We start from the raw sequence: 13,209 nt of genomic DNA on the forward strand, positions 1-13,209 counted from the left end.
ATTTTGTGATTTTTGTCTCTCAATTTGTTTCAGTGATGTATAACGTTTATTGATTTGCAGATAGTGTACCAGCCTTGCATCCCTGGAATAAATCCCACTTGGTCGTGGTGTGTGATCTTTCCAATATAATGCTGGATCTCATTTGCTAGAATTTTGTTAAGGATTTTAGCATCTGTGTTCATCAGTGATATTGGCCTGTATTTCTCTTTCTTTCACGTCTCTTTATCTGGTTTGTGGGTTAGGGTAATGCTGGCTTCATAAAAAGAGCTTGGAAGTGTGCCTTTCTCTTGAATTTTTGGAATAGTCTGAGGAGGGTAGGTTTTATTTCATCTTTGAATGTTTGGTAAAAGTCTCCTGTGAAGCCCTAACCAGTTTGGCTCAGGGGAAGGAGCGTTGGCCTGCGGACTGAAAGGTCCCAGGTTCGATTCCGGTCAAGGGCATGTACCTTGGTTGCGGGCACATCCCCAATAGGAGGTGTGCAGGAGGCAGCTGATCAGTGTTTCTCATTGATGTTTCTACCTCTCTATCCCTCTCCCTTCCTCTCTGTAAAGGCTCAATGAAATATATTAAAAAAAAAAAAAATCTCCTGTGCAGCCATACAGAAGAGGGCCTTTGATTTTTTGGAAGTTTTTTGATTACTGCTTCAATTTCATTGGTAGCATCAGCCTATTCTGATTTTTTTATTCTTCCTGATTGAGTTTTGGAAGCTTGTACTTTTCTAGGAATATGTCCTTTTCTTCGAGGTTGTCCAGTTTGTTGGAGTAGAGTTTTTTGTACTATTTTTTTTACAGTTCTTTGTATGTCTATGGAGTCGGTTGTTACTTTACCTCTTTCATTTCTGATTTTGTTTATTTGGGTCCTATCTCTTTGTTTCTTAGTGAGCCTGGCTAGAGGTTCCTCAATCTTATTTATCCTTTCAAAGAACCAGCTCTTGGCTTTATTGATCTTTTATATTGGGTGTTTTTTTTTTTCTTTTTGGTCTCTATGTCATCTACTTTCGCTCTAATCTTTATTATTTCCTACATTCTGCTTACGCTGGGCTTTTCTTGTGCTCTCTTTCTAATTCTTTAAGAAGAATTAGAGCGTCTGATAATTTACTAGTAGCCTGGTGCACAAAATTCATGCACATTGAAAGGGAATTAATTAGAAGAACGTAATTTGTACTCACTATCTAATATCAGTAATATGTGAGCGTGAGGCAGTCCATGTTTCTGAAATTCAGTGACATGAATTTTAGCTATTACTTTGCCAAATAAATGGAATTTACAGATATCATTTAAAAGAGCATTCAGCTTAATATTAAAAACTCTGGCTACCAAGACAGGTCTGTTTTCAACTTTTTGCCAGCGTTGTAAATTGTTTGCAATATCTGCCCATTTGGGGTTGCATGTCACGGTTACAAATAAATCGGGTTTGCCATACTTCATTACAATTGACATAGCATCCTGATATCGCTGCTGCATATTTCTGGGACTACCCTCCGAAGATGATGGAAGTATTATCATTTGACCAATCGGCACATTGTCATTTTCAGATCTAGATTTGAGATAGTCCATCAAACCACTATATTTTTCAACTCTCAACTTAGATTGGTTTGCTTTGATGAAATTTATCTGATTGGCCTCCATTTTTTAATACAAATCCACGATAAACTGTTGAGTTAATTTTCCTGCATTTAAAATAGGATTGAACGTGTCCCGCACAGAGAGATGAAATCCATAATACTGCATTTGTGTGACTCGTGTCCTTACATTTTGTCTAGTATTATTGTCGATTACACTGTTGTCTCTGAGTCTTAATGCAATATCTGTTCCCCAGCCTTTTTCACCATGTGGGAAAAGAAGAGGATATGTCATTGCATCTAATGTAGGAAACGGGATATTGATTTGTTTTATTTTAGTGGCATTTGGATTACTGGGATCTGGTTTACAATGAATGAGCAAGTCCCTTTCAAAAGGAGGTTCTCCATCTTTGTTTCTGAATATGACACCAACCTCGGTTACACGGGGAGGATTATATCTACCCAGGTCACTGTTACGGTCGTATTTAATCGCCATTGTTACTTCGGTGGGAGCAATGCCTTTTGCTGCTGCTTCAGATTGGGCTTCCTTTTCTACCTCATGTAGCATCTTGTACGATTTTGTTAATTCATTTATTTCATGGTTGAGGTTGTTGATGTTGATCATGAGTCTTTCTGAGCAGCCCTGGTTTTCTGGCATTGCTAATCTTTTACTTGTAGCTTCAGCTATATCCAAAATATAAAGTTGAGCAAACTTCCAAGAAACACCATCCGAAGGATGTAAAGTTCCAGTATGGTGATAAACTTGTCTGTGTATTCTAAAACAGTATGGCCCATATCCTGATGGCGATGCAATATTTGCACCCATGGAAGCAAAAGCAAAAAAACTATTTATGAAACGAATATTTTCCATGAAAATTTTGCTGTCAGAATCTCCTTTTGTCATTAATCTTTTTAAATTTGCCAGGTAATCTGGAAAACATGTATCATTTGGACAGACTTTCGCTTTGCTACAACATCGAGTAAATTTCCCATTGGATGGTTTTTCATCAGAGAAATTTAGTGATAGGCAAAATTCACATCGAACAGTCATTCCACCACAACTATGTTCGAGAATTGCATCCTCATGTACTCCATTTTCGCTGAGAAGGCAGTTCCTACCAGTATTGGTAGTACATGTTGATGACTGTTCTCTCAACATATTCTGTCATCACCACCGCCTTCTTTCAACTTCAAAGGCACATTGGTCTTTAGACATTTTCTGTCGATAACACTGGTGTTTTTCAGCATCAGAGCGACATTTTTCCAATAGCTGGTGTTCAGATACATCCTGTCACAGGCACGGCCTTCTTTCAAGATCAGACGCACGCTGCTCTGCAGACATTTTCTGTCGTTAACCCAGCATCTTTCAGCTGCAGAGCTACATGTATCAACAGTTGTTCTTTAGACATAGTCCCACCTCTCTACTGTCATGGTGTGAGATGCAGGTGAATGAGAGTCCTGGCTGTTAGACCGCTGAGAGCTGTCTGACCAACGGCTGATTCTGGCTGATTCTGTGGGGATGGGACTTCCTCCTCCCTGTTGTCAGTTTCCACAGCTGTAATGAGGAAACTGGGGTGACGGAGGGAGCCACGTCCTTCAAGCCGCCCTCTCTCTCTCGCTGTGCTCTATGCCTAGTGGCCTCCTGCTCTGTCAGGTCCTCCAAACCTCCCGCTCTCTGCCCGCTCTGCTCTCCGCCGGCAAGGTCCTGGGAGCCCATGGGTGTGGCTTGGCACGGCAGGCCTCACCTCCCAGGCTGGCAATGGTCCTAGGAGCCCACAGCCGCAGTCGCCTCCTGGGGCACTTGACACCTGTGTATGCAAATTAACCGCCATCTTTGTTGGGTTAATTTGCATAGTCATTCTGATTGGCTTGTGGGCATGGCTTGAGCATAGTGGAGGGATGGCTAATTTGCATGTTTCTCTTTTATTAGATAGACCTATGGAGCTATAAACTTCCCTCTCAGGACTGCTTTCACTGCATCCCATAGATTTTGGATTGTTGTGTTTTCATTGTCATTTGTTTCCAGGATGCTTTTTATTTCTTCTTTGATATCTTTGGTAACCCAATCATTATTTAACGGCATGCTATTTAGCCTCCAAGTACTTGATTTTTTTTTTCATTCTTTTTATTGTAGTTGCTTTGTAATTGTATGCTTTTGTGATTCAAGAAGATGCTTGATGTGATTTCTGTCGTCTTGAATTTAAAGAGACTTTGCCTTTGTCCCATTATGTGGTTTGTCTTTGAAAATGCCCCATGTGCACCTGAGAAGAATGTATATTCTGAAGCTTTGGGGTGAAATATTCTGAAGATGTCAGTTAATTCCATCTGATCTAGTGAGTCATTTAGGATTGCTGATTTTTTGTCTAGAGGATTTATCCATTGATGTCATTGGGGTATTAAAGTCCCCTACGATGATTGTATTGCTGTCTATCTCTCCCTTGATATCTTCCAGACTTTTTTTATGTATTTGGGTGCTCCTGTATTGGGTGCATATATGTTTAACAGAGTTACATCCTCTTGTTGAATTGCTCCCTTTAGTATTATGAAGTGGACCTCCTTATCTCATGTGATGGCCTTCACTTTGAGGTCTATTTTGTAAGATATAAGTATTTGCTACCCCAGCTTTTTTTTTTTTCCATTTGCCTGAATAATTTTTTTCCATCCCTTCACTATCAGTCTGTGTGAGTCCTTTGTTCTGAGGTGGGTCTCTTGTAGACAGCAGATACATGGGTCATGTTTTCTTATCCATTTAGCTACCCTATGTCTTTTGATTGGAACATTTAATCCATTTGTGTTTAAGGATATTATTGATAGGTACCTGTTTTTGCCATTTTTATTCTTTATGCCTGTGTTCCTTCTTCCCTTCCTATTTCTCTTTTTACAGCAATCCTTTTAGCATTTCTTGCATTTCTGGCTTGATGATAATGAACTCCTTTAGACTTTTTTTGTCTGTGACACTCCTGATTTCACCTTCAATTTCGAATGATAGCCTGGCTGGTTATAGTATTCTTGGATTCAGTCCCTTGCTTTGCATGACTGTATATTTCATTCCATTCCCTTCTGGCCTGATGTGTTCCTGTTGAGAAATCAATTGATAGTATAATGGGAGATCCTCGTAGGTAACTTTCTGTCTCTCTCTGTGGCAACCTTTAAGATTCTTTGTCATTGATGTTTGCCATTTTAATTCTGATATGTCTTGGTGTTGGTCTTTTTGGGTTCATCTTGTTTGGAACTCTGTGTGCTTCCTGGACTTGGGTGAGTTTTTTCTTCCCGAAATTAGGGATGTTTTCAGTCATTATTTCTTCAGACAGGTTTATTCCTTGCTCAACTTCCTCTTCTTCTGGTACCCCAATTATGCAGATGTTGTTTCATTTTGTATTGTCCCAAAGCTCCCTTAAGCTCTCCTGCTTTTTAAGTGTTGTTTTTTTCTGGTTGCTGCTTTGCTTGAGTGTTGTGTTTTTTACCTTGTCTTCTAACTTGCTGATGCAGTCCTCAGCTTCTTCTAGTCTACTCTTGATGCTTTCCATTGTGTTCTTTATTGCAGCTATGTCATTCTTCATTTCATCTTGATTCTTACATGTTTTGTTGAATTGCTCTTCCATCATTTTCAGCATCCTTATAACCATTGCTTTGAATTCTTTCTCTGACAAATTGCTTACCCCCATTTCATTTATTTCCTTTTCTGGTATGCCACCTTTTCTTTCATAAAGGGGTTGTTTCTTTGTCTCCCCATTTTTGCTGTGCTCTTGTGGTTGTTTCTGTGTATTAGATCAAACTTCTATGTCACCCAAATTTTTTTGAGTTTGTCTTAATATAGTAGATGTTTTGTGGGACCCAGTGGTGTAATCTCTCAGGTCTTCTGGGCCAGGTATTCTAGGGATGCCTCTTGTTGGGATATTTGGGTTCTCTTGGTGTAGTTGGGTCTTGAGTGTTACTGTCCCGTTCGTGGATGAAGTTTCCTCTCAGGGTGTCTGGTTATGTGACTCGCACTCTGCCATCTTGACCAAACAGCCCAAAATAAAACTCGACAAGACACAACACAAAGGGAACAAAACAAGAATGTACTCACAACACCGATAACCCCAATAAAAGTGACCACCAGAGAAAAGAGAATTAGGAAAGAGGAAAGATCAAAAATGATACTGAGAAAAGGAAAAAGGTAAGAGAGAAAATAAAACAGAGGGGGCATAAATATATGTATGTGTATGTATGTGTGTATATATGCGTGTGTGTGTGTGTGTGTGTGTGTGTGTGTAGAAAACTCCACAAAACAAATAAATAAACCGAAAAATACAAACAACAATCGCCCAGAAAAAAAAGCGGGGCGGGGGGGGGGGGGGGCGAACAAAATCTGTAGAGACAGAGTGTATATACAGAAAGTAGGGTTGAGGAATTCAATGAATAGGGGAAGGGACCACAGTTTAACATAGAGGAGGTAGAAAGAGAATGAGTGGATAAGAAAAAAAGAATAACTAAAACAACATTTTTTAAAAATTTGTCTATTCACTTATTTTTGGAAAAGGAGAATAGAGGCAAGAGCAGATTGGCTTGAGTTTAGTGAGTCAAACTAATTAAACAATTAGGAGAAGAGAGTAAGAGAGGGGAGGGAAAACAAAAGCATAGAAATAAACTGACTAGTGAAGAAAGAGAAAAGAGAAGGGTGTATAGACGTGGAGCAGGGGAGAGGATATTAAATATATGAGTACGCCAACAGAGACTACAATAATAATAATGGGTCACTAACAGATAAAGAAGATCAGTTTTTGACAAAGGGTTAAAAGAAAGGTAAGAGAAAAACTAAAGTGGGGACAGGAGAAGAGAAAACAGGATAAAAGAAGTGACGAAAAGGATGGAAAAATAAAATAACAATAAATAAAAATAGAATGAAGAAAAGTAAAACAATAAAAGATGAACAAAAAATTTTTTTTAATAAAAGATTGAAAAAAAGTCAAGTGTCATTTGCTTCAACCAAGTTTTACTGGCCCAGTGGGGCTGGTTTAAGACCCCACTCTTCTGTCTGCCATTTCTCAGTTTCCTGTTAGCACTGTATTTAGGTTCCAAGCAATCCACCGCTCCTCTGTGTCTGTCTCCACAGCCTTGGTTGCAAGCAGGCAGGTCAGATCTGCCTGCTTTGCAAGTCTGCCTGCTGTCAATCTTAATCACTCAAGTGTCTGTTTCTGACAGGGCTTTAGGTGGGTATCACTGTCCAGACTGAATGGCCCTTCTTCAATCCAGTCTCTGAGGGCTCTTTGGGACTATACAGAGTCTTTGTTTAGTTTGTACAGCTCAAGCTGTAGTCTGGGTATGGCTGAATTAGCTGCCTTGAGGCTGCTGGGTCGGGCTGGCTCTTCAGTAGAAAAATGGCTGCTTAGGTTTGGTAGGTCATGAATATCTGAGGACCAAATTCCTGGTCACCTCTCCCTGCCCTGCTTTCCTCCACAGCCTCTCCCCAGACTCCACAAATCTGCACCTCCACTGGCACTGCAGATTCGGGTGAGTGTTTGTAATTGAAAATTCCTATCAACTGGATTTAGCGAATAAAAGCAAAGGCAAAACAACCACGGGACTGCGAGTTTCTCTCCCGGCACTGCACTGCTCGGGCAGGTCTTCAGGCTGCCTTTCTGGGCACAGCCTCTCGCAGCTGTGGACTTAGATCTCGATTCCCCAGCCACAAGTAGCCCTGTGGACTTCCTTTCCACAGTTGGATGTTAGGCCTGTCCCCAAGGGACGCGGACTTGGTGCAGTGCAGCTTCCTTCTGACCATTTTGACCTGGTGGTCGTGTCTAGCTCAAGTCCCCGATCCTACCATTCTCCAAGCGCTTTCTGCCCTTCCAGCTGCAAACTGTCTCACCAGCTGTGTCCAATTTACCAATTCCCGATGGACGCTCTCCAATTTAGTTGCTCCTTCAGTCTGCTCCGGGAAAAGGCGCAGGACCCCTCTGCCTATTGAGCCACCATTTTCACCTCTCTCTCTCTCTCACCTACATCATTTTTATTCTGTAATTTGCTTTAGGAGAGTTAAAACTCGCAGGAAAGTTCATATTGAATATTTAGTCAGAAAAATTACTTGTGAGGGGAATATTGAATCTCAGTATCCCAAACTTAACCTATTACATCTAGATGGTCCTATTGTAGATGTTACACTGATGGTTTAGTGTAGCTGTAATATTTTCTTTATCAGTGAAAATCTGTATCCTATATACTTTGCCGAATCAAGAAAGTTAATCAATATATCAAGGGCTTTAACAAAGGAAAACTTTATGGGTATTAGTTAATCAGAGAAGTTACCTCATTCTGCTGGACATTTAGTTAAATATGTTTTCATTGATGACTAGTAATACGCTTTAGTCGAAATGGTAGATAGCAGAATTTTGTCTTTAAATGAGATGATACTATTAACAGGGTAGGTGACTTTTTTTTTATCTTTAATCAGTTCATTATAATTACCTGAATATCGAAATCTATTTTACTTGAAAAAATTCCAAAGGGTGACTTATTTTTTTTAATATATTTTTATTGATTTCAGAGAGGAAGAAAGAGGGAGAGAGAGATAGAAACATCAATGATGAGAGAGTATCATTGGTCAGCTGCTTCCGGCATGCTCCCTACTGGGGATCAAGCCTACAACCTGGGCATGTGCCCTGACTGAGAATCGAACTGAGATCTCCTGGTTTATAGATTGATGCTCAACCAGTGAGCCATGCCATTTGGGCAATTGACTATTATTTTTAAACTGCACTGAAAGCTTTTGTAAACTCACATTTTTTTCAATGTTATATTATTTTTCTGGTGTATACCCCAGTGGTTAGACATAATATAACTTACTAAGTGATCATCCTAATCTCATACTCATCTGACACCATACATAGTTATTACATTATTATTGACTGTATTCCCTGTGCTATACTTTACATACTCATGACTGTTCTGTAACAACCAACTTGTACTTCTTAATCCCTTCACCTTTTTTACCCCTTCCCCCTAAACCCTCTTCCATTTCGCAACCTTCAAAATAGTCTCTGTATCCGTGAGTGTGCTTCTGTTCTGCTTGTTCATTTTGGTGTTTTTGTTTTTTGGGTGTTTTTTAGATTCAGTTTTTTGATAGATATGTATTTATTGTTTATATTTTGACAATTTTTTTTCTTCTTAAAGACCTTTTAACATTTCATGTAATATTGGTTTGGTGGTGATGAACTCCTTTAGCTTTTTCTTGTCTAGGAAGCTCTTTACGTATCCTTTGATTCTAAGTGATAGCTTTGCTGGATAGAGTAATCATGTTTGTATAGGTCCTTGCTTTTCATCACTTTAAATATATTTTGCCAGTCCCTTCTGGACTGCGAAGTTTCTGATGAGAAATCAGCTGAAAGTCTTATGGGAGCTGCCTTGTAGATGACTGTTTTTCTCTTGCTACTTTTAAGATTCTTTCTTTGTAATTAACCTTTTCCATTTTAATTCTAATGTGTGTTTGTGTGATCCTTTTTGGATTCATCTTATTTGGGAATCTCTGCACTTCCTGGACTTGTGTGTCTATTTCCTTCACCAGGCTAGGGGAGTTTTCTGTCATTATTTTTCCAAATAAGTTTTCAATTTCCTACTCTCTCTTGTTCTTCCGCCACTCCCATGATGCATATGTTGATAAGCTTGAAGTTATCGCAGAGGCTTCTTACACTATCCTCATTGTTTGTATTCTTATTTTTGCTATTCTGATTGGGTATTTTTTCTTCATTTTATTCAAAATCATTTTTTTTATTCTCTGCTTCATCTTCTCTACTGTTGATTTTCTGTAAATTATTCATTTCAGTTAGTGTATCCTTCATTTCTGAGTATTTCTTTTTTATAGTTCCAGTGTCCTTTTTTATGCTGTTGAAATTCTCACTAAGTTCCTTGAGCATTAGTATAACCAGTATTTTGAACTCTGCATATAGTAGATTGCTTGTCTCCATTTTGTTTAGTTCTTTTCCTATACAGTAGGTCCTCGGGTTACGTCAGAGATCCATTCCTACAGTGTGACGTAACGCGATTTTCGCTGTAAGTTGGAACCCACCTACATAAGCACCTATGTCACTCACATGGAGCACATACACAGCAGTAATGAAGTGAAACAGTAAAAAAATTTAAAAGAAAGATAACAATTCCTGACCTTTACTTGTGGTAAATAAATAATAAAGAACATAAAGCACATATGTACATCCGTTGAAATGACAGAACTTTTTATATATATAAATAAATGGGAGATGGCGACGTAACCATGAAACGATGTACTCCGACGTAACCCGAGGACTGTATTGTTCTGTTCTTTCATTTCAGACATGTTTCTTTGTCCCCTCCTTTTGTCAGCCTTCCTGTTTGTTTCCGTGTATAAGATAGAGCTGTTACATCTCTTGGACTTGGTAAAGTGGCCTAATGTAGAAGGTGTTCTGTATAATCTAGTGGCTTAACTTCCACAGTCACATGAGCTAGGCACTCCAGCTTGTCCCCCGCTACAATCTTGTGTGGACTGTATACACCCTTCTATTGTAGTTGATCCTTGATTGTTGTTGGCACATCAATGGGAGGGATTTACTCCCAGGCCGATTTGCTGCAAGGACTCGCTATGACCACAACCACTGGAGAATCAGCTGTACAGGGTCCACCCCACAGAGATGGGCCTGCTTCAGTGGAACTCTGGTGCCTGCTGAATCTGCCCCAGAGGGTGTCACTTGTGGAGGTGGTTAGATAGTGCTTCAGTGTGATCTGAAGCTGTCCACCAGGTGCACTGGCTCTGGGGCTTCCTGGGAGGTGCATGCAGCCAAGGTCAGCTACCACCTATCTGGGGCCACCCCGCATGAGCTACAAAATAATTGCAGGTGGCTGCTACTTGAGCTAGAATTAGAGATGCCCAGAAAAGGCCAAGCTGGAAACTAAGGCCGGCTACTGCTAGTACCAAGCCTGGGGCCATTTAGCAAATGGTACAGGGCACACTGAGGCCAGATGCTGCTTGTCTGAGAAATTTTAGGAAAGTCTGAAGCATGAGCCAAGACAGGCCATTTGTATGGAAACAGCTTGGGTGTGCCTGCCAGTTTGGTGGAACAGGATTTCAGGGAATCACCAGGGCAGGGTTAACAGTGTTACTCAGGTTGATGGAGATTCAGATAATGGCACCTACCTGCTGACTCTATTGGGCAGGGGGAGGGGGGTAGCCTCAGAAAACGTTCAGTGTCCTCTGCAAGCATTTTTGTCTAGGACAGTGGTCAGCAAACTGCGGCTCACGAACCACATGCAGTTCTTTGGCCCCTTGAGTGTGGCTTTTCCACAAAATACCATGTGCAGGCGCGCATGTACAGTGCAATTGAAACTTCATGGCCCTTGCGCAGAAGTCGGTATTTTGTGGAAGAGCCACACTCAATGGGCCAAAGAGCCACATGTGGCTCGCAAGCCGCAGTTTGCCAACCACAAAACTGTACCCTCAGTTCTTTCCCGATGTCAGACAATTCACTTCCTCTACGTATGTCCCTTGTGCCTTTTGATATATTTCCCCAGCACTGGAGCTTGGAGGGAGTAAGTTTGAGTAAGTGAATGCACAGGCCCTTTAAAAGGAACTGCTTGGAACTCCAACAACCTCATATTACTCAGCCACAATCCTTACTGATTTTTACAGCCAGAAGTTATGGGGACTTCTCTTCCTGGCACTGGAGCTCTGGGTGGGGAGGTTGGGAGAGCTCTTGGGGGGCTGGGACCCCTTGCTTCTCAAGTGGTACCTCCACAGCTGAGGTAGTTCTCCCAATTTTTATCCACCACACGTGGGTGTGGGGACCAGCCCATTCTAGATCTCTGACCCTCCTGCCAGTCTCTGTGGCTTATTCTTTGTAGGACTTCCATTTAGCTAGATTTCAGGCAGTTCTGAATGATGGTTCTATATTTTAGTTGTAATTTTTATGTGGTTGTTACTTTACTTCTTGATAGGAGTACAAATGTGCGCATGAATCTTTCTCAGATTTGAAGAACAGATGTGGCCATTTAAAGCTTGTTGGTTTTTACTTCAACTTAGAATCAGCAAATTACCACCAAATTGGCAGTTATTTCCTTTTAGGTATTGCACCTATTTATTAAAATAATTAAAAGATGAAAATTTCAGCCATTTGACAAAGAATATTATCTGTTGGATTCATTCTTTGATTTCTTCATTATTTATCATTCATTTTCAAACACCAGGTTCTGGACTGGTAAATCTCATCCTGTGACCATGACCCACAGGACAGGAAGGAATCCATGTGCAACAAGCGTTTTCTATAGACTAAATTGATAGTTTCTTGAGTAACAGTATACTAATGTTGCTTGGTTATATACAGTGGGTAGAAAAAAGTATTGCATTTACATTATTATTATGGAATATTCACACACATAAAAATAGAACAGTATAAGGATCCTTATATCCATCTTGTTTCATTAGTACCCTTGTTCACCCCCCCTCCAGTATTATTTTGAAGCAGATTCTGGCCATTTTATTTCTTTTGTACACATTTTAGTATATCTCTCCAAGAAAGAACACTCAGAAAAATATAATGATCATACCAGTATCACACTTAAAAGAAAAAGAGAATAATGTAATTTAAACACAAAGTTTACAAGCACTGATTTATTTGTCATATCTTTTATAACATTTTCCCAATTGATGGATGTGAACAGAAATATCATGAAGAATATGCAAACATTTTAGTAATAGAATGGAACCTGTGTGTTCAGTCAAGTTGGAAATTGTTTGCCTAAAGTATCATCCTTTTTTCTACATTTAATTGAGCCCTGTCTGTCGACCTAAAAAGTTCTTTCATTTGAATGCTAATTTAAGCTAGGGATATAATAAGGCACTTAAAGAAATGTGTGACATAGCTACACGTAATTATATACTAAATTTATGATAGACTTGTGTTAAACATGAGTTTTGTAAGTACCAGAATAACTCGATTGCATTGGGAAAAAGTAAAACCTTTCCATTTCGTCCAATTGGTCAGGCTTAGGGTGTGATATTGGGAAAACTTGTCAAGACAAAATCTAGAGTGTCATTTATGCCCCTAAAAGTTGTATTTTTATCCAACAAGCTTAGTAGAATTAGAGCCTTGGAAAGAAAGTTGTTCTCAAGAAATTTCAGAGAGGTTTTCAGTAGCATAAGGTGGTTGGGATGTTTAGTCCTGTTTCAGTAATTGGTCCAATCAGAAATGCATATCATGGTAAATGCCAAAAACTCATTTTGGTAAAAATGTGGGGTTGTGTTGTATGTGATAAGATTAATGAAGTAACAGACATCCATTCCAATCTGGCTGTGGTTTAGTAGTGTATGATGGTAATTTTTTCACTGGCAGTTCTGACCTGTGTCTGGATAGAACTTCCAGGACAGTGGCAGGGATTTCAAGAATCTCCCTTATTTGGCACCCATTTTGTTGGCCTGAGCTGAGGAAATAATGGGCCTGGGAAATTGGACCAGAACTTGAGAACCCTCTTTCCCAGTACTGGATTGTATATTGTTTTTTTGGCATGGTCTGGTCATTTTCTTCATCATCTTACCATACCACCCCACCCTATCCCTGAAGAAAATAACTTTAATTAACTAAACAAGGTAGAGGATAGGAGCCAGTTGTCTTAATTCATGTTATGCTTGTGCGTTTTGTTTCTAA

General features: G+C 39.8%; 1 protein-coding gene across 11 annotated transcripts in view; it reads left to right on the forward strand.

Moving 5' to 3' along the window:
* The window catches only part of ZC3H13 (zinc finger CCCH-type containing 13), a 125,435-nt gene that overhangs the window by 44,018 nt on the left and 68,208 nt on the right, over positions 1-13,209 (forward strand). For 6 of the 11 annotated variants that reach the window (XM_059684491.1, XM_059684486.1, XM_059684483.1 and 3 more), the window contains exon 9: positions 7,004-7,054. The exons of the other annotated variants lie outside the window; for them this stretch is intronic. In XM_059684491.1, coding sequence (XP_059540474.1) covers positions 7,004-7,054 — 51 coding nt within the window. The remainder of the gene's footprint in view (positions 1-7,003; positions 7,055-13,209) is intronic. 11 annotated transcript variants of the gene reach the window in all.

The sequence above is a fragment of the Myotis daubentonii genome, chromosome 2 (assembly GCF_963259705.1).
Source record: "Myotis daubentonii chromosome 2, mMyoDau2.1, whole genome shotgun sequence".
In the NCBI taxonomy this organism is placed as follows: domain Eukaryota; kingdom Metazoa; phylum Chordata; class Mammalia; order Chiroptera; family Vespertilionidae; genus Myotis; species Myotis daubentonii.